At 41.7% G+C, this 22,711-nt stretch overlaps 1 protein-coding gene across 21 annotated transcripts in view; it reads left to right on the plus strand.

Annotated features, from left to right (window-relative positions):
- The window catches only part of LOC106573836 (kinesin-like protein KIF1A), a 152,579-nt gene that overhangs the window by 59,934 nt on the left and 69,934 nt on the right, over positions 1-22,711 (plus strand). For 13 of the 21 annotated variants that reach the window (XM_045697435.1, XM_045697440.1, XM_045697441.1 and 10 more), the window contains 9 exons: positions 50-94; positions 3,361-3,405; positions 4,159-4,200; positions 9,320-9,522; positions 9,851-9,930; positions 11,821-11,896; positions 21,572-21,651; positions 21,784-21,890; positions 22,164-22,244. In XM_045697435.1, the coding sequence (XP_045553391.1) occupies positions 50-94; positions 3,361-3,405; positions 4,159-4,200; positions 9,320-9,522; positions 9,851-9,930; positions 11,821-11,896; positions 21,572-21,651; positions 21,784-21,890; positions 22,164-22,244 (759 nt within the window). The remainder of the gene's footprint in view (positions 1-49; positions 95-3,360; positions 3,406-4,158; positions 4,201-9,319; positions 9,523-9,850; positions 9,931-11,820; positions 11,897-21,571; positions 21,652-21,783; positions 21,891-22,163; positions 22,245-22,711) is intronic. The other 8 variants (XM_045697444.1, XM_045697452.1, XM_045697453.1 and 5 more) reach the window with 2 other exon arrangements.

Consider the following 22,711-nt stretch of genomic DNA (forward strand, 5'->3'; position numbering starts at 1 on the left):
GTTCTCCTTTGTCTGTCTCTCTGTCTCTCTCTCTCTCTTTCTCTCCCAGCGTACAAGGGGCCAGCGCTTGGCACTGACGTTGCTGGTTTGAAATGTGTGTTTCTATATTTCTCTACTGGTTCTATATATCTCTATTGTTTCTATATATCTCTACTGTTTTTCTCTCTACTGCTTCTCTCTACTGCTTCTCTCTCTACTGCTTCTATATCTCTTTATTTGTAAAACATTTTATTTCACCTTTATTTCACCAGGTAGGCTAGTTGAGAACAAGTACTCATTTACAACTGCGAGCTGGCCAACATAAAGCAAAGCAGTGCAACAGAAACAACAACACAGACATACACATGGAATAAACAAGCGTACAGTCAATAACACAATAGAAAAAAGAAAGTCTATATACAGTGTGTGCAAATGGCATGAGGAGGTAAGGCAATAAATAGGCCATAGTAGCAAAGTAATTACAATTTAGCAGATTAACACTGGAGTGATAGATGAGCAGATGATGATGAGCAGATGATGGTGTGTAAGTAGTGATGCTGGTGTGCAAAAGAGCAGCAAAGTAAATAAAAACAATATGGGGATGAGGTAGGTAGATTGGGTGGGCTATTTTACAGATGGACTATGTACAGCTGCAGTGATTGGTTAGCTGCTCAGATAGGTGATGTCTAAAGTTAGTGAGGGAGATATACGTTTCCAGCTCCAGCGATTTTTGCAATTCATTCCAGTCACTGGCAGCAGAGAACTGGAAGGAAAGGCGGCCAAAGGAGGTGTTGGCTTTGGGGATGACCAGTGAGATATACCTGCTGGAGCGCGTGCTATGGTTGGGTGCTGCTATGGTGACCAGTGAGCTGAGATAAGGCGGAGCTTTACCTTGCATAGACTTATAGATGACCTGGAGCCAGTGGGTCTGGCGACGAGGGCCAGCCGACTAGAGCATACAGGTCGCAGTGGTGGGTGGTATAAGGGGCTTTGGTAACAAAACTGTGATAGACTACATCCAGTTTGCTGAGTAGAGTATTGGAAGCTATTTTGTAGATGACACCGCCGAAGTCGAGGATCGGTAGGATAGTCAGTTTTACTAGGGTAAGTTTGGCGGCGTGAGTGAGGGAGGCTTTGTTGCGAAATAGAAAGCTGATTCTAGATTTAATTTTGGATTGGAGATGTTTAATATGAGTCTGAAAGGAGAGTTTACAGTCTAGCCAGACACCTAGGTATTTGTAGTTGTCCACATGTTCTAAGTCAGAACCGTCCAGAGTAGTGACGCTAGTCGGGTGGGCGGGTGCGGGCAGCGAACGGTTGAAAAGCATGCATTTTGTTTTGCTAGCGTTTAAGAGCAGTTGGAGGCCGTGGAAGGAGTGTTGTATGGCGTTGAAGCTCGTTTGGAGGTTAGGTACCACAGTGTCCAAAGAAGGGCCAGATGTATACAGAATGGTGTCGTCTGCGTAGAGTTGGATCAGGGAATCACCTGCAGCAAGAGCGACATCGTTGATATATACAGAGAAAAAAGTCGGCCTGAGAATTGAACCCTGTGGTACCCCCATAGAGACTGCCAGAGGTCCAGACAACAGGCCCTCCGATTTGACACACTGAACTCTGTCTGCGAAGTAGTTGGTGAACCAGGCGAGGCAGTCATTTGAGAAACCAAGGCTGTTGAGTCTGCCGATAAGAATGTGGTGATTGACAGAGTCGAAAGCCTTGGCCAGGTCTATGAATACAGCTGCACAGTATTGGCTCTTATCGATTGTTTAGGACCTTGAGCGTGGCTGAGGTGCATCCATGACCAGCTCGGAAACCAGATTGCATAGCGGAGAAGGTACGATGAGATTCTAAACGGTCAGTGATCTGTTTATTAACTTGGCTTTCAAAGACTTTAGAGAGGCAGGGCAGGATGGATATAGGTCTGTAATAGTTTGGGTCTGGAGTGTTACCCCCTTTGAAGAGGGGGATGACCGTGGCAGCTTTCCAATCTTTAGGGATCTCGGACGATACGAAAGAGAGGTTGAACAGACTGGTAATAGGGGTTGCAACAATGGCGACGGATAATTTTAGAAAGAGAGGGTGCAGATTGTCTAGCCCAGCTGATTTGTACGGGTCAAGGTTTTGCAGCTCTTTCAGGACATCTGCAATCTGGATTTGGGTGAAGGAGAAGCTGGGGAGGCTTGGGCAAGTAGCTGCGAGGGGTGCGGAGCTGTTGGCCGGGGTTGGTGTAGCTAGGAGGAAAGCATGGCCAGCCGTAGAGAAATGCTTATTGAAATCTTTGATTATCATGGATTTATCGTGGTGACCGTTTTGCCTGGCCTCAGTGCAGTGGGCAGCTGGGAGGAGGTGCTTTTATTCTCCATGGCAGGATGTTTTTGTGCTGGTCTTTTCTCTCTACTGTTTCTCTCTCTACTGTTTCTCTCTACTGTTTCTCACTACTGTTTCTCTCTCTACTATTTATCTCTACTGTTGCCCTCTACTGTTTCTCTCTATTTCTCTCTCTACTGTTTCTCACTACTGTTTCTCTCTATTTCTCGCTCTACTGTTTCTATTTCTCTCTCTACTGTTTCTCTCTCTATTTCTCTCTACTGTTTCTCTCTCTGTTTCTCTCTACTGTTTCTCTCTCTATTTCTCTCTACTGTTTCTCTCTCTGTTTCTCTCTACTGTTTCTCTCTCTATTTCTCTCTACTGTTTCTCTCTACTGTTTCTCTCTATTTCTCTCTCTACTGTTTCTCTCTCTATTTCTCTCTACTGTTTCTCTCTCTATTTCTCTCTACTATTTCTCTCTACTGTTTCACTCTACTGTTTCTCTCTACTGTTTCTATTTCTCTCTCTACTGTTTCTCTCTCTATTTCTCTCTACTGTTTCTCTCTCTATTTCTCTCTACTGTTTCTCTCTACTGTTTCTATTTCTCTCTCTACTGTTTCTCTCTACTGTTTCTCTCTACTGTTTCTCTCTCTATTTCTCTCTACTGTTTCTCTCTCTATTTCTCTCTACTGTTTCTCTCTCTATTTCTCTCTACTGTTTCTCTCTACTGTTTCTCTCTACTGTTTCTATTTCTCTCTCTACTGTTTCTCTCTACTGTTTCTCTCTATTTCTCTCTCTACTGTTTCTCTCTGTTTATCTCTACTGTTTCTCTCTACTTTTTTCACTGTGTTCTCCTGTCTCTCCCTGTGTTCTCCTGTCTCTCACTGGGTTCTCTGTCTCTCCCTGTGTACTCCTGTCTCTCACTGTGTTCTCCTGTCTCTCACTGTGTTCTCTGTCTCTCCCTGTGTTCTCTGTTTCTAACTGGGTTCTCCTGTCTCTAACTGGGTTCTCCTATCGTTAACTGTGTTCTCCTTTGTCTGTCTCTCTGTCTCTCTCTCTCTCTTTCTCTCCCAGCGTACAAGGGGCCAACGCTTGGCACTGACGTTGCTGGTTTGAAATGTGTGTTTCTATATATCTCTGCTGTTTCTATATATCTCTCTACTGGTTCTATATATCTCTATTGTTTCTATATCTCTCTACTGTATTTCTCTACTGTTTCTCTCTCTACTGTTTCTCTCTCCTGTTTCTCTCTCTCTATGGTTTCTCTCCCTCTCTACTATTTTTAAGTTTGGCTTTAGGCTGTTTCTTTGTCTGTCCTCTCTACTCTTCGCTCCGTGCTGCTTAGCATCGACAGCAAGTTCTTATAGCTGTACTCTCTGCTGCACCAGATTAATGACTAATCAGTGAGATAATCAAATATTATTTCTTATTGCCCAGGAAAATATTGATCACGACCAATCATGTACACATGTATTCACCAAATCAAGAAGTACATGTGGCATTAGGCAGACTTGCTCCGTGTCCGGAGTTCAGAAAAGGTGACCCTCAGCAGTATGTTTTCAGAACCTCACTCAGCCAGCCGTCGTACAATGGAAAATATTTATAGTGGGCTCCTTATGTAGCCTACAGACTACCGACTGGAGTAGAAGGAAACTGCAAATATGCATTCGGATAATTAACTGTACATTTGAGTAGATTGATTCTCAGATGGAGGTCTGAGTGACAGACTAGGGGCCTTTAAAGCAACACCAGTAAGCTATGCTCATCTTACACTGAGTGACTGATGGAATCTCTCACAGTGTTGTTCACCTGTCTCTCACTCTCTCTCCTCCTCTCTCCTGTCTTTCTGTTTTCTGTTTTTATCTCTCTCAGCGTACAAGGGGCCTCCCTGCAAGGACGTTGCTGGTTTGAAATGTGTGTTAATGTTTCTTAATTTGGCTCTCTGCTGTGTTCATGGCTGTCCTCTGTACGCTTCGCTCCATTACACCTTTAGCAGCACCAGAGTAATGTGTTTATAGCTGTACTCTCTGCAGCACCAGAGTAATGTGTTATTAATAGCTGTACTCTCTGCAGCACCAGAGTAATGTGTTAATAATAGCTGTACTCTCTGCAGCACCAGAGTAATGTATTAATAGTCGATTATTAATTAATTGATTAATGACTAATCAGTGAGATAATCAAAGGTTATTCAAAATGCCAAGGAAAATATATTGATCACGACCAATCATGTACACAAATGTATGTATCAGATCAACAAATACATGTGGCCTTCAGGCAGACTTGCTGTAGATGTCAGCCTGGTTGTCAGTAGCCTATCTGCTAGATAATACCCAAGAGATATTAGATGTATTTCTGGGCTTGGACAGTAGGTGCTGTTCCCGTCTGGTGCTGTAGAGATGCTCTTGTGGACTGGGCTCATATAGCTTTATCGCTGGTATCCAGAGTTCAGGACGGCGACTTACGGCGTTTTAAGGAAATATTTTTACAGTGGCTCTATACGACACCCTTAAACAATTCCCTGAGCTAACAGGAAATGATTCCTTAAGGCAAACACTTAATATATTTTATGCAACCGTGCCCAGCTGTCCTTTTTATCACAGGATATTGGTGTTTTTGCTACTGTGTTTCATACCAGTATTACCAAACAGATGGCCACCAACTTTAGGGAATCAAAAGTGTTACATGTGTCATCTTGACTGACAGTGGCAACAGGAAGGACCCTGACTGGTGATTTGGTCTGTGTGTCGGTATAGCAACACCTACCTACCTGCAGTGCTGAGAATCATTGTTTTCCATAGAAGGTTACATAACACTTTCACTATATTGTGCACTGTGATAAATTCATAGTCTGTGAAATAGATATTTCAGACAAATTCTGAGATTAAAAATCACCTATATTTCAGTGTGATGAATCTATTAGTAAAATCTTGATTGACGAGGAATTTCCTCATCTTATACAGTCCACGGGTATGTTCCAAGTGGCATCGTATTCCCTACACTCTTTGTCCAAAGCCCTATGGGCCATGGTCAAATGTAGTGCACTATATAGGGAATAGGGTGCCACTTGGGACACCCTATGTTCTAAATGCTTATCAATGAGACCTTCCTTCCGCTCTGAAGTATAGTACTGTGGAGAGACCAGGAAGGAAACCACATCCTCTCTCTGAAGTATAGTACTGTGGAGAGACCAGGAAGGAAACCACATCCTCTCTCTGAAGTATAGTACTGTGGAGAGACCAGGAAGGAAACCACATCCCCTCTCTGAAGTATAGTACTGTGGAGAGACCAGGAAGGAAACCACATCCTCTCTCTGAAGTATAGTACTGTGGAGAGACCAGGAAGGAAACCACATCCCCTCTCTGAAGTATAGTACTGTGGAGAGACCAGGAAGGAAACCACATCCTCTCTCTGAAGTATAGTACTGTGGAGAGACCAGGAAGTTAACCACATCCTCTCTCTGAAGTATAGTACTGTGGAGAGACCAGGAAGGAAACCACATCCTCTCTCTGAAGTATAGTACTGTGGAGAGACCAGGAAGGAAACCACATCCTCTCTCTGAAGTATAGTACTGTGGAGAGACCAGGAAGAAAACCACATCCCCCTCTCTGAAGTATAGTACTGTGGAGAGACCAGGAAGGAAACCACATCCCCTCTCTGAAGTATAGTACTGTGGATAGAAACCAGGAAGTTAACCACATCCTCTCTCTGAAGTATAGTACTGTGGATAGAAACCAGGAAGTTAACCATATCCCCCTCTCTGAAGTATAGTACTGTGGATAGACCAGGAAGGAAACCACATCCTCTCTCTCTGAAGTATAGTACTGTGGATAGACCAGGAAGTTAACCATATCCCCCTCTCTGAAGTATAGTACTGTGGATAGACCAGGAAGGAAACCACATCCTCTCTCTCTGAAGTATAGTACTGTGGAGAGACCAGGAAGGAAACCACATCCCCTCTCTGAAGTATAGTACTGTGGAGAGACCAGGAAGTTAACCATATCCCCCTCTCTGAAGTATTGTACTGTGGAGAGACCAGGAAGTTAGCTACATCCCTATCAGTATAGTAGATTTATAGTAGAGTCTTGATGTGTGCTCTTCCCATGATTAACAAAGAATCTCAACCTCAATATGCTGGTCAGGACGTGACAGTCAGTTCTATTTTGTTATCAGTTTTTTGTCGACCTCCGTTTGTATTTCCGTGATCCAGTGATGGATTTACTAACGATTGTTATTTTATTTTTTATTTTATTTTTTACAGTAGCTGTCAGGGCAGTTAGTGATCCTCACTGGCTTTTAGACGTCATTTGATATCCAAAGTAGCAGTGTCTAGGTGCACCCACAGCACTCCTGTCTAGATGGTCTTCTATGGTTCTTCCCATGGTATTTCATCATTAGATTTCATTGATGGAGAGTTTGATATGAGGAAGGAAACCTCTCTAGTAAAGTAGATGGTATTGTGTGTGTTCTTCTCGTGGTATTACATCATTAGATTGATTAAAAAAATTAAAAACGGGTAGTTTGGATCCACGATGCAGATTTGGTTAATACACAGGAAATGCCTGTTTGATGCATACCATATTTCCTTCATGGGTACTTTGGATCCTGGATGCAGATTTGGTTAATACACAGGAAATGCCTGTTTGATGCATACCATATTTCCTTCATGGGTACTTTGGATCCTGGATGCAGATTTGGTTAATACACAGGAAATGCCTGTTTGATGCATACCATATGTCCTTCATGGGTAGTTTGATATAGACTGAATAGTACTTTCTGCTAACATGTGCGCACTATGCAAACTAACAATCATATTTCCTTTCAGAGTGTTTGCTATTGGTCTGTGGATTGAATAGAGTCAAAGCATGTTGCACCATGTGACAGGGAACTAACCTCGGAGCCTTCAGGAAGGAACATCGGTGTTGAGTTGAGGATGATTCTGAATGGCCTTACTGACTTATAATGATGGATGACAGTGTTGAGTTGGGGATGATTCTGAATGGCCTTACTGACTGATAATGATGGATGACAGTGTTGAATTGAGGATGATTCTGAATGGCCTTACTGACTGATAATGATGGATGACAGTGTTGAATTGAGGATGATTCTGAATGGCCTTACTGACTGATAATGATGGATGACAGTGTTGAGTTGGGGATGATTCTGAATGGCCTTACTGACTGATTATGATGGATGACAGTGTTGAGTTGGGGATGATTCTGAATTGCCTTACTGACTGATAATGATGGATGACAGTGTTGAGTTGGGGATGATTCTGAATGGCCTTACTGACTGATAATGATGGATGACAGTGTTGAATTGAGGATGATTCTGAATGGCCTTACTGACTGATAATGATGGATGACAGTGTTGAGTTGAGGATGATTCTGAATGGCCTTACTGACTGATAATGATGGATGACAGTGTTGAGTTGAGGATGATTCTGAATGGCCTTACTGACTGATAATGATGGATGACAGTGTTGAGTTGAGGATGATTCTGAATGGCCTTACTGACTGATAATGATGGATGACAGTGTTGAATTGAGGATGATTCTGAATGGCCTTACTGACTGATAATGATGGATGACAGTGTTGAGTTGAGGATGATTCTGAATGGCCTTACTGACTGATAATGATGGATGACAGTGTTGAGTTGAGGATGATTCTGAATGGCCTTACTGACTGATAATGATGGATGACAGTGTTGAATTGAGGATGATTCTGAATGGCCTTACTGACTGATAATGATGGATGACAGTGTTGAGTTGAGGATGATTCTGAATGGCCTTACTGACTGATAATGATGGATGACAGTGTTGAGTTGAGGATGATTCTGAATGGCCTTACTGACTGATAATGATGGATGACAGTGTTGAATTGAGGATGATTCTGAATGGCCTTACTGACTGATAATGATGGATGACAGTGTTGAGTTGGGGATGATTCTGAATGGCCTTACTGACTGATAATGATGGATGACAGTGTTGAATTGAGGATGATTCTGAATGGCCTTACTGACTGATAATGATGGATGACAGTGTTGAGTTGAGGATGATTCTGAATGGCCTTACTGACTGATAATGATGGATGACAGTGTTGAGTTGAGGATGATTCTGAATGGCCTTACTGACTGATAATGATGGATGACAGTGTTGAATTGAGGATGATTCTGAATGGCCTTACTGACTGATAATGATGGATGACAGTGTTGAATTGAGGATGATTCTGAATGGCCTTACTGACTGATAATGATGGATGACAGTGTTGAGTTGGGGATGATTCTGAATGGCCTTACTGACTGATAATGATGGATGACAGTGTTGAATTGAGGATGATTCTGAATGGCCTTACTGACTGATAATGATGGATGACAGTGTTGAGTTGAGGATGATTCTGAATGGCCTTACTGACTGATAATGATGGATGACAGTGTTGAGTTGAGGATGATTCTGAATGGCCTTACTGACTGATAATGATGGATGACAGTGTTGAATTGAGGATGATTCTGAATGGCCTTACTGACTGATAATGATGGATGACAGTGTTGAATTGAGGATGATTCTGAATGGCCTTACTGACTGATAATGATGGATGACAGTGTTGAGTTGGGGATGATTCTGAATGGCCTTACTGACTGATAAACGCTTTGCTTGAAGCTTGACGGCATACTTTGGATTTGGCTTGATGTTAGATTGTTTTCTTTCGTGATTAGCGCCTCCAGTTGCACTTGTATGCCCATTCTGCCGTATCTTTTACGCTCGTCTTCTTTTTGTATGGCTTTCTGCACACAGTGCTGCTCTTGTCTTCTTTTCCTTGTGTGTTTCTTACTCGCAGTTAAATGTTCTCTTTGTGTTTCAGATTAGTTTCATGTCTTCTTCTTCTTTCTTCTTCTCTATTTTTCCTTCTCCTCTCGTCCTTTTCTGTCCGCTTCTCTCCGTCTCTCTTACCTCCCTGTCCCTGCGCTAATCCCCACTTCCTACCCCCCCCCCACCACCACCCCCTGTTTCCTCTGTCCCGCCCCCTTCCCCTGACAGACCTATCCGATTTCAAGAACAATAACAATAATCGCCAAGCTGTCAATCAAAAGGATGATCTCTCCACAGTGACCAATGCCATGACGGGGATGAGCCCCTCCCCCTCTCTGTCCGCCCTGTCCAGTCGAGCCGGATCCATCGCCAGTCTTCACGACCGCATCATGTTCAGCCCCGGAAGCGAGGAGGCCATCGAGAGACTCAAGGTGAACTGATCACTTGATTGATTGACAAATTTACAGTTACACATTTTTGTCATTTAGCAGACGCTCTTATCCAGAGCAACTTACAGTAGAGTGCATACATTTCATTACATTTTTTTTTTTTAATTACTGGCCCCTCGTGGGAATCGAACCCACAACCCTGGCGTTGCAAGCGCCATGCTCTACCAACTGAGCTACAGTGGGACACTGTTAATTCATTAATTTATTGATTAAGTCATTTATTACAGTCAGACATAATACCCTCTGTTTCACATATTGAACACTGGAGGGTTCACAACTTTTTGTCATATTTTGGGGGGGATTTCATCAGGAAACGGAGAAGATCATTGCTGAGCTCAATGAAACCTGGGAGGAGAAACTTCGCAGAACAGAAGCCATCAGAATGGAAAGGTGAGTTACTACAACTTCCACATCTCTACTTATAGTATAGATTATAAGGAAAGGCCAATACAGTCTCACAGTATAGATTATAAGGAAAGGCCAATACAGTATTACAGTATAGATTATAAGGAAAGGCCAATACAGTATTACAGTATAGATTATAAGGAAAGGCCAATACAGTCTCACAGTATAGATTATAAGGAAAGGCCAATACAGTCTCACAGTATAGATTATAAGGAAAGGCCAATACAGTCTCACAGTATAGATTATAAGGAAAGGCCAATACAGTCTTACAGTATAGATTATAAGAAAAGGCCAACAGTTTTACAGTATAGATTATAAGGAAAGGCCAATACAGTCTCACAGTATAGATTATAAGGAAAGGCCAATACAGTCTTACAGTATAGATTATAAGGAAAGGCCAACAGTTTTACAGTATAGATTATAAGGAAAGGCCAATACAGTCTTACAGTATAGATTATAAGGAAAGGCCAACAGTCTCACAGTATAGATTATAAGGAAAGGCCAATACAGTTTTACAGTATAGATTATAAGGAAAGGCCAATACAGTTTTACAGTATAGATTATAAGGAAAGGCCAATACAGTCTTACAGTATAGATTATAAGGAAAGGCCAACAGTTTTACAGTATAGATTATAAGGAAAGGCCAATACAGTCTCACAGTATAGATTATAAGGAAAGGCCAACAGTATTACAGTATAGATTATAAGGAAAGGCCAACAGTTTTACAGTATAGATTATAAGGAAAGGCCAATACAGTCTTACAGTATAGATTATAAGGAAAGGCCAACAGTCTCACAGTATAGATTATAAGGAAAGGCCAATACAGTATTACAGTATAGATTATAAGGAAAGGCCAATACAGTATTACAGTATAGATTATAAGGAAAGGCCAATACAGTATTACAGTATAGATTATAAGGAAAGGCCAATACAGTCTCACAGTATAGATTATAAGGAAAGGCCAATACAGTCTCACAGTATAGATTATAAGGAAAGGCCAATACAGTCTCACAGTATAGATTATAAGGAAAGGCCAATACAGTCTCACAGTATAGATTATAAGGAAAGGCCAATACAGTCTCACAGTATAGATTATAAGGAAAGGCCAATACAGTCTTACAGTATAGATTATAAGGAAAGGCCAACAGTTTTACAGTATAGATTATAAGGAAAGGCCAATACAGTCTTACAGTATAGATTATAAGGAAAGGCCAATACAGTCTTACAGTATAGATTATAAGGAAAGGCCAACAGTATTACAGTATAGATTATAAGGAAAGGCCAATACAGTCTTACAGTATAGATTATAAGGAAAGGCCAACAGTTTTACAGTATAGATTATAAGGAAAGGCCAACAGTATTACAGTATAGATTATAAGGAAAGGCCAATACAGTCTTACAGTATAGATTATAAGGAAAGGCCAATACAGTCTTACAGTATAGATTATAAGGAAAGGCCAATACAGTCTTACAGTATAGATTATAAGGAAAGGCCAATACAGTCTCACAGTATAGATTATAAGGAAAGGCCAACAGTATTACAGTATAGATTATAAGGAAAGGCCAATACAGTTTTACAGTATAGATTATAAGGAAAGGCCCATACAGTCTCCGGATCCAAGGAACATGGAAGAATAGAAGACCGCTGCAGGGTTGGGGTCAATTCAAATTAAATTCAGTTAATTCAGGAAGTAAAATGAAATACAAGTTCAATAATTGAAAAAAGGTATTTTATTTTTATTGACTCTTAAATAAGCCAAAAAGGAGAAACTATTTATAAAAAAATAATAAAAAAAATAACATTTTAAATTCAAATCACTTCCTGAATTGACCCCAACCCTGGGCCGTTGTACACCTGTCCGTTCTCTTCCACAGAGAGGCCCTGCTGGCTGAGATGGGCGTGGCTATGAGGGAAGACGGAGGGACCGTGGGAGTGTTCTCCCCCAAGAAGGTAAGACATCAACACATTAACAGACATCATTGAACAGGTCAGCTATTCAGGTTAGGTTTAGGTTAGGGTTAGGTCAGGGTTAGGTTAGGTTTAGGTTAGGGTTAAGTTAGGGTTAGGTTAGGGTTAGATTAGGGTTAGGTCAGGGTTAGGGTTAGGTCAGGGTTAGGTTAAGGTTAGGTTAGGGTTAGGTCAGGGTCAGGGTTAGGTTAGGGTTAGGTCAGGGTTAGGTCAGGGTTAGGTTAAGGTTAGGTCAGGGTTAGGTCAGGGTTAGGTTAAGGTTAGGTTAAGGTTAGGTCAGGGTTAGGTTAAGGTTAGGTTAAGGTTAGGTCAGGGTTAGGTTAGGGTTAGGTTAGGGTTAGGTTAAGGTTAGGTCAGGGTTAGGTTAGGGTTAGGTTAATGATACTTTGCACTAGTGGGAAATCAACAATGGTACGTACCTACAGTGCATTCGGACCTCTTGACTTTTTCCACATTTTGTTACGTTACAGCCTCATTCTAAAATTGATTAAATCATTGTTTTTCCTCATCAATCTACACACAATACCCCAAAATGACAAAGCAAAAACTGTTTTTTCGAAATTTTAGCAAATGTATAAAAAATAACATTTACATAAGTATTCAGACCCTTTACTCAGTACTTTGTTGAAGCACCTTTGGCAGTGATTACAGCCTTGAGTCTTCTTGGTTATGACGCTACAAGCTTGGCACACCTGTATTTGAGAAGTTTCTCCCATTCTTCTCTGCAGATCTGTCAGGTTGGATGGGGGGCGTTGATACACAGCTATTTTCAGGTCTCTCCAGAGATGTTTGATCGGGTTCAAGTCTGGGCTCTGACTGGGCCACTCAAGGACATTCAGAGACCAGTCCTGAAGTCACTCCTTCATTGTCTTGGCTGTGCGCTTAGGGTCGTTCTCCTGTCGGAAGGTGAACCTTCGCCCCAGTCTGAGGTCCTGAGCGCTCTGGATCAGGTTTTCATCAAGGATCTCTCTGTACTTTGCTCCGTTCAGCTTTCCCTCGATCCTGACTAGTCTCCTAGTCCTTGCTGCTGAAAAACATCCCCACAACATAATGCTGCCATCAACATACTTCACCGTAGGGATGATTCCCGGTTTCCTCCAGACGTGACGCTTGGCATTCAGGCCAAAGAGTTCAATCTTGGTTTCATCAGACCAGGGAATCTTGTTTCTCATGGTCTGAGAGTCTTTAGGTGCCTTTTGGCAAACTCCAAGTGGGCTGTCATGTGCCTTTTACTGAGGAGTGGCTTCCGTCTGGCCACTCTACCATAAAGGCCTGATTGGTGGAGTGCTGCAGAGATGGTTGTCCTTCTGGAAGGTTCTCCCATCTCCACAGAGGAACTCTGGAGCACTGTCAGAATGACTATTGGGTTCTTGGTCACCTCCCCGACCAAGGTCCTTTTCCTCTGATTGCTGGGCAGCCAGCTCTAGGAAGAGTCTTGGTGGTTCCAAACTTCTTCCATTTAAGAATGATGGAGGCCACTGTGTTCTTGGGGACCTTCAATGCTGCAGAAATGTTTTGTTACCCTTCCCCAGATCTGTACCTCATCACAGTCCCGTCTTGGAGCTCTACGGGCAATTCCTTCGACCTCATGGCTTGGTTTTTGCTCTGACATGCACTGTAAGCTGTAGGACCTTATATGGACAGGTGTGTGCCTTTCCAAATCATGTCCAATCATTTGAATTTACCACAGGTGGACTCCAATCAAGTTGTAGAAACATCTCAAGGATGATCAATGGAAACAGGATGCACCTGAGCCCAATTTCGAGTCTTATAGCAAAGGGTCTGAATACTTATGTAAATAAGGTATTTCTGTTTTTTATTTTGAATACATTTGCAAAAATGTAAAAAAAAACAGTTTTTGATTTGTCATTATGGGGTATTGTGTGTACATTGATGAGGACATTTTTTTTTAAATACATTTTTGAATAAGGCTGTAACGTAACCGAATGTGGTAAAAGTGAAAGGGTCTGAATGCTTTCCAGAATACACTATATGTTCTTGAATGAGCCTTCTATGGTGCCTCACATGCTGTCACAGAAGTGTTCAATGGAAAAGATAGGAAGTACTCCCTCTAGGATTTATTTAACTCTACGGACTTGGATATCCTCGATATTTTCAGTGGTTGAGCAAGTTAAAATAGACTTGAATAGAATATGTTTTATTTTGATGCGTTATTAATGTTGATTTACTTCCAAGCCCTCGTCATCAGAGCAGAGCAGAAAGCCCGAGGCTGTGTTCATTGACACAGTAGGGCTGTTCTCACCCAATGAGGTTGGTCCCTCTGAAGTGTCCAATCTCCCATACTGGATGCTCTGCTCTGTCTGGAGACTCCTACTCCTACTCTCCTCTGAGTGTTTCACTAGACTGTGACCTTTACATATCCTTCTGCTTCAACTCTCTTGATTCCTCGTTCCGTTTGATTAATAAAGAGAGCATGTATCAACACAGCCCATATTAAAACGTTGGAAATGTGTATACTTTATACCTATCCAGACGTTTTCAGATCTGCACACATTGAAGGGCTAAGGCCAAGAGAATTGGGATAGGGTGTGCCTTTCCCTGATATGCCCTCCATCTCCCATCTCAGCCTGTATACATAAGTCTCTCTAGCTTTAATTGGAACCTGACTGTTATGTACAGCTTTACAGCAGGGGAGGAGATCAAACAACCGTTTCCTTTTTCATTAAGTTAAGGATTTTGATTAATTTAGTCTTCTTCTCCTTTAATCTACTTCATTATTCCAAGCAAACAAAGTCGTTAGCATACACTCTGCGTCAAGCTTCAAGCAGCAGAGTGATGAGAAGCAAACACATTCAGTATATTTATGAAGATTTATAGCATTTGTGTTTCCTAGTTCGCCACAGCTGTTGTTTTGATGGGTATAAATGACTCACACAGAGAGGCTGTAAATCCCATGGGTGTCTGGCTATTTTGCATTTCTTTAAACTCCTCCTCATCTCCTACCTAAAGAGGGAGCCTCTGGGTTCTGTCCACAATGGCACCCTAATCCCTACATAGTGCATTATATATAGAATAAGGTTCCATTTGGGTTCAATTTGGGACTCATCCTCTGTGCTTCTCTACAGGCACCAGATCTATAATTGAGTGGTGTTTTTATTCAGTTCATTCTAAAGCTGACATATGGAATTGTTTTAAGATGGCCATACTATGGACCATTTAGCAAATTCTGAATTTTAGGGCCCCTTTATGTATCATAAAATACATTTAAAAAATGATTTGATAAAATAACCCTTATAAATGCATTGAATAACACGTTCATAAAGGGTGAAAAGGACAGTTAAAAATATAAATAAAAAATATATAAATAAGAAGAAACAATGTTTTCAAGTGTTTGTCCTAAATCTTGCAAATATTTAAAAAAAAACTCTGGAAATATTTAGCTTTTTATTTTTTACACATATTTAACCCCTTTTTTGGGGGGGTAGGCACAAAACTACCTTCATACTTCCATTTTGTTTTTAAAATCAGTAACGGTTACCTTCAGACGAGTCCCGTGATACGTGTAGAACAAAATGGAAAACAGTTTTTGCAGGTCAAACCATTCAAATTTTAAAAAAAAACCAAATGTAACTTAGATTGACGCACCGGTGCATCAGTCCACTCTAGGGGGTTAAATTGAATGCCTCTAACAATGCTGTAATTGTATATTTGAAATTTGTAATAAAGATATATTTCCAAAACAAATTTGAATGCCTCTGACCCTAGATCAACATTGGAGTCATGTCCCGCAATAAGGCAGGTTCCTTGATAACACATGACCGTGGAACCTTTCTAGCACAGCGATTGAAGGAGTAGTATAAATGAGGGAGGGAGTTAAATGTGCTGAGTGTAATTAGTGATAGTGTAAAGCTGTGATATGCTGTGCTAAACTGTGATATGCTGTGATATGCTGTGCTAAACTTTGATATGCTGTGATATGCTGTGCTAAATGGCGATATGCTGTGATATGCTGTGCTAAACGGTGATATGCTGTGATATGCTGTGATATGCTCTGCTAAACTGTGATTTGCTGTGATATCCTGTGATATGCTGTGATATGCTGTGCTAAACAGTGATATGCTGTGATATGCTGTGATATGCTGTGATATGCTGTGATGTGCTGTGATATGCGGTGCTAAACTGTGATATGCTGTGATATGCTGTGATGTGCTGTGATATGCTGTGATGTGCTGTGATATGCTGTACTAAACTGTGATATGCTGTGATATGCTGTGATGTGCTGTGATATGCCGTGCTAAACTGTGATATGCTGTGATATGCTGTGATATGCTGTGATAAGCTGTGATATGCTGTGATGTGCTGTGATATGCTGTGCTAAACTGTGATATGCTGTGATATGCTGTGATGTGCTGTGATATGCTGTGCTAAACTGTGATATGCTGTGATATGCTGTGCTAAACTGTGATATGCTGTTATATGCTGTGATATGCTGTGATATAGTGAAAAGACATTTTTGGCCGATTCCGATATTTTCTTTGCCCAAAAAAACTGTACGGCCTTTTAAGCATTCTAGTACAGTTAAATAGTTAACACACACACATGGACACAGCGGTCTAAGGCACTGCATCTCAGTGCAAGAGGCATCACTACAGTCTCTTGTTCGAATCCAGGCTGTATCACATCCGGCCGTGATTGGGAGTCAGTAAAACATAATCCAAACCTATTTCTTTGACTTACTTGCTGTGCTGTTTCATTGTTCATTTGTTCAGTCATTTCATTCTCAACTAGGATTTCATCATACATGTCAAGCAGTGAATTTCCAGCTCAGTCTGTCCGTGGCCTCTCTTCCTCGGTGCGCACTGTCACTGTGTCCGTTTCCATCTTGTCCAGCTGTGTATGTAACATTTCACGTAAACCCTGTTTCTTGTCTACATCGAAGTAGCAGTCCTTGTACATAGCATTGGGCATGGTGGCGACACTGTAAAGAGAGAATGCCACCGAATCGCTTGTTCACAGCCTGATGTCGACAGTTTTGTTGAGCAGGCCTTTCAATGACATGACAGAGGGTATCACATCTGCTGCAGGCTCAGTTGATGAGCTTATTTCCCGTGTCAGTTGTTTGTGTTCATGTTTCCAAGTTTCAAACATGTTCTCAAATGCCATTGAAATAGCAGCAGCGGTATGACAACCAGCATATTCATGAGCATGCAATACGACTTTCCTCAGTACGAAATCCTCGACGACCCACTGTGCTGTCAGACTCAGCATGCTCATGGGGCTGATATCGCTGGTCCAAATGACAGTCGTGAAACTAATAGCAGTGACGCTATTACTGTGTAACTCCGGTAGGGCTCCATCTGACAAATTGCACCTACTTGGTAGTGTGTACCAGTGCTCAACCAGTCGACGAAAGCCAACATCACCCACGACGAGCTAAATGCCTTTTATGCTCGCTTCGAGGGAAGCAACACTGAAGCATGCACGAGAGCACCAGCTGTTCTGGATGACTGTGTGATAACGCTCTCGGTAGCCGATGTGAGCAAGACCTTTGAACAGGTCAACATTCACAAAGCCGCGAGGCCAGACAGATTACCAGGACGTGTACTCAGAGCATGTGCGGACCAACTGTCAAGTGTCTTCACTGACATTTTCAACCCCTCCCTGACTGAGTCTGTAATACCTACATGTTTCAAGCAGACCACCATGGTCCCTGTGCCCAAGAAAGCGAAGGTAATCTGCCTAAATGATTACCGCATCGTGGCACTCACGTCGGTAGCCATGAAGTGCTTTAAAAGGCAGGTCATGGCTCACATAAACAGGATTCTCCCGGATACCCACTCCAATTTGCATACCGCCCCAACAGATCCACAGATGACGCAATCTTAATCGTACTCCACGTTGCCCTTTCCCACCTGGACAAAAGGAACACATATGTGAGAATGCTGTTCATTGACTACAGCTCAACGTTCAACACCATAGTACCCTGCCATCGAAGCTCATCACTAAGCTAAGGACTCTGAGACTAAATACCTCCCTCTGCAACTGGATCCTGGACATCCTGACTTCCTTCCTAGCCCTAACCCCCAGGTGGTAAGGGTAGGCAACAACACATCTGCCACGCTGATCCTCAACACTGGGGCCCCTCAGGGGTGTGTACTTAGTCCCCTCCTGTACTCCCTGTTCACCCATGACCGCGTGGTCTAACAAGACTCCAACACCATCATTAAGTTTGCTGATGACACAACAGTGACAATGATGTGACAGCCTATAGGGAGGAGGTCAGAGAAATGGTGGTGTGGTTTCCAGGACAACAACCTCTCCCTCAATGTGAGCAAGACAAAGGAGCTGATCGTGGACTACAGGAAAAGGCAGGCTGAACAGGACCCCATTAACATTAACGGGGCTGTAGTGGAGCGGGTCGAGAGTTTAAAGTTCCTTGGAGTCCACATCAGTAAGGATCTATCATAGTCCAAACACACCAAGACAGTCGAGGCTCATACTGAACATAATAAATATAAACACAACATGTTTCATGAGCGTGAAATTAAAAAATCCCTAAAATAGTTGTTTGTGTACGTCTGTAAGTTGTTGTTCAGATGTACAAGTTTGTATAGAGAGTAAAACAATAAAAAATGAAATTAGGTTTAACCTCTATGGGCTAGGTGGGACGCTAGCGTGCCACCCGTGGTGCACTCCATCAACAGCAGGTGCATTTCAAGAGCGGCAAATTTGAATCCAAATAAATGTCAAAATTCAAATTTTTCAAAAATACAACTATTTTACACCATTTGAAAGATAAACATCTCCTTAATCTAACCACGTTTTACGATTTCAAAAAGGTTTTACGGCGAAAGCATAAATTTAGAGTATGTTAGGACAGTACATTTACAAGAGTTGTGTGTAATGTTTTGTCAAGTCAAAGACAGGGTCACCAAAACCATAAAACCAGCTAAAATGATGCACTAACCTTTTACAATCTCCATCAGATGACACTCCTAGGACATTATGTTAGACAATGCATGCATTTTTAGTTCTATCAAGTTCATATTTATATCCAAAAACAGCGTTTTACTATGGCATTGATGTTGAGGAAATCGTTTCCCTCCAATAACCGGCAGTCAAGTCAGCGTCACAAATTAAATAATTAAAATTAGAAAACATTGGTAAAATATTATATTGTCATTTAAAGAATTATAGATTTACATCTCTTGAACGCAATCAACTTGCCAGATTTAAAAATAACCTTACTGGGAAATCACACTTTGCAATAATCTGAGCACTGCGCCCAGAATAATACGCGTTGCGATACAGACTAGACGTCATGTTGGGGAGATCTAAAATCGAAAATACTATGTAAATAATCCATTACCTTTGATTCTCTTCATCAGATGTCACTTCCAGGTATCACAGGTCCATAACGAATGTAGTTTTGTTCAAAAAAGCTCATCATTTATGTCCAAAAATCTCCGTCTTGTTAGCACATGATCTAAGCCAGCCGGACTTCTCGTCATGAACGAGGGGAAAAAATATATTTCCGTTCGTTCAAACATGTCAAACGTTGTATAGCATAAATCTTTAGGGCCTTTTTTAACCAGAACATGAATAATATTCAAGGTGGACGAATGCATACTCTTTTATAACGTATTGGAACGAGGGTACCCAACATGAACTCGCGCCAGGTGTCTAATGGGACATCATCGTTCCATGGCTCTTGTTCGGTCAGATCTCCCTTCAGAAGACTCAAAACACTTTGTAAAGGCTGGTGACATCTAGTGGAAGCAATAGGAAGTGCCAAAATATTCCTCAGCCCCTGTGTTTTTCAATGGGATAGGTTTAAAGTCAATACAACACATCAGGTATCCACTTCCTGTCAGAAAATGTCTCAGGGTTTTGCCTGCCAAATGAGTTCTGTTATACTCACAGACACCATTCAAACAGTTTTAGAAACTTTAGAGTGTTTTCTATCCATATATAATAAGTATATGCATATTCTAGTTACTGGGTAGGATTAGTAACCAGATTAAATCGGGTACATTTTTTTTATCCAGACGTGCAAATGCTGCCCCCTAGCCCTAACAGGTTAACTTCTATGGGCTAGGTGGGATGCTAGCGTCCCACCTGCAGGACACAGCCAGTGAAATATCAGGGTGACAAATTCAAAAACAACAAAATGTCATAATTCAACTTTCTCAAACATACAACTATTTTACACCATTTTAAAGATACACTTCTCCTTGATGTAACCACATTGTCCGATTTCAAAAAGGCTTTACAGCGAAAGCAAAACATTAGATTATGTTAGGAGAGTACATAGACAAAAATAATCACACAGCCATTTTCCAAGCAAGGACATGTGTCAATAAAACCCAAAACACAGCTAAATGAAGCATTAACCTTTGACGATCTTCATCAGATGACACTCCTAGGACATTATGTTACACAATACATGTATGTTTTGTTCTATAAAGTTCATATTTATATCCAAAAACAGAATTTTACATTGGCGCGTGATGTTCAGAAAATGTATTCCCACCAAAACGTCCGGTGAATGTGCACATCAATTTACAAAAATACTCATCATAAACGTTGACAAAATATATAACAATTATTTAAAGAATTATAGATAGACTACCCCTGGATGCAACTGCTGTGTCAGATTTTAAAATAGCTTTACGGAGAAAGCACATTTTTCAATATTCTGAGTACATAGCTCAGCCATCACGGTGAGCTATACAGACACCCGCCAAGTTCGGGGCAACCTAAACTCAGAATTAGTATTAGAAATATTCTCTTACCTTTGCTGATCTTCGTCAGAATGCACTCCCAGGACTGCTACTTCCACAAGAAATGTTGTTTTTGTTCCAAATAATCCATATTTATGTCCAAATACCTCTGTTTTGTTCATGCGTACAGATCACTTATCCAAAGGCATAACGCGCGAGCGTGGAACCAGAGACGAAAAGTCAAAATGTTCCATTACCGTACTTAGAAGCATGTCAAACGCTGTTTAAAATCAATCTTTATGGTATTTTTAACGTAAAATTGCGATAATATTCCAACCGGACAATAGCGTATTCATTCAAGGAGAAAAAGAAGGAACAGCGTGCTCACGTGACTGCGCATATCCAATCCCTTTGTTGCCAGGCAGTCCACTCAGAAACAGCTCCTATTATCTGCCCAGTGACAGGAGAATGCTCAAACCACTTTCTGAAGGCTTTAGACAGCCAATGGAAGCCTTAAGAAGTGCAACGTAACCCCACGGATACTGTAGTTTCGAAAGGGACTAGAAAGAAGAACTACAATTCTCAGATCCTTCACTTCCTGGTTTACTTTTTCTCAGGTTTTTGCCTGCCATATGAGTTCTCTTATACTCACAGACACCATTCAAACAGTTTTAGAAACTTCAGAGTGTTTTCTATCCAAATCTACTAATGATATGCATATTCTAGTTTCTGGGCCAGAGTAGTAACCTGTTTAAATTGGGGACGTTTTTCATCCGGCCATGAAAATACTGCCCCCTAGCCCAGACAGGTTTTAACAAATTATATGACCACATTTTATACATTAGATGAGACAACAGCTAAATGAAGTCCCATATGAACCTAAATGAACCCATATGAATCTATATGAACCCGTATGAACCCGTATGAACCTATATGTACCAATATGAACCCATATGAACCCTCTCTGCTGTAGACTCCTCACCTGGTGAACCTCAACGAGGACCCCCTGATGTCAGAGTGCCTGCTGTACTACATCAAAGATGGCAACACCAAGTAAGAGAGATGTTATGAGAATAATGTATGAGACGTCACAATGGCTTATATACTACGTTATGTATCTTTTTATGTAGAATATCACACATTTTGTATACAATACCCTAATATTGATTCCTTTCTTTCCCACAGGGTCGGTCGTGTGGACGCCAGCAGCAGACAGGACATTGTGCTCAGTGGTCACTTCATCAAGGATGAACACTGTACATTTACCTCTACAACGGGGCCCATTGGAGAAGGTGAGATATTGGACCCTGCCTGGGCATGCTTTGGGTTTACTGATTAGAGGCTGGGTGTGTTATTATGGTTAGTGTGGATACTGTACCATGCGTCACGATTCTCTATTATTTTCCTTAAAGAGCACTATCTTACTTGATTTTGAAAGCAAGGATAGGATTGGTGTAAGAGACCATGCACAAACGCAGACTTCATGGAAAAAGGGTGGATAATTAAGATGCAGGTAGTGTCTCGGAAGGTCTATCTCCCTGTCTGTCTCCTTTCTGCCCCAGTAGCAGTCACCCTGGAGCCTTGTGAGGGAGCTGAGACCTACGTCAATGGGAAGAGGGTCACAGAGGCTACAGTCCTCAAATCAGGTGGGTCAATTATCTCTCTCTTTCTTTCTTTCCCTCTCTCACTCTTTCCCTCTCTTTCTCTCTCTCTCTCTCGCTGTCTCTCTCTCTCTCTCTCTCTCTCTCTCTCTCTCTGTCTCTCTCTCCCTCTCTCTCTCTCTCTCTCTCTCTCTCTCTCTCTCTCTCTCTCTCTCTCTCTCTCTCTCTCCCCTCTCTCTCTCTCTCTCTCTCTCTCTCTCTCTCTCTCTCTCTCTCTCTCTCTCTCTCTCTCTCTCTCTCTCTCTCTCTCTCTCTCTCTCTCTCTCTCTCTCTCTCTCTCTCTCTCTCTCTCTCTCTCTCTCTCTCTCTCTCTCTCACTCTCCCTCTCTCTCTCACTCTTTCCCTCTCTATCTCTCTCTCTCCCTCTCTCTCACTCTTTCCCTCTCTATCTCTCTCTCTTCCTTTTCGTCCTCTGGTCTGGAGATGTCCTCTACACTTTCCTACTCAATTTC

This window comes from Salmo salar, chromosome ssa16 (assembly GCF_905237065.1).
Source record: "Salmo salar chromosome ssa16, Ssal_v3.1, whole genome shotgun sequence".
In the NCBI taxonomy this organism is placed as follows: Eukaryota; Metazoa; Chordata; class Actinopteri; order Salmoniformes; family Salmonidae; genus Salmo; species Salmo salar.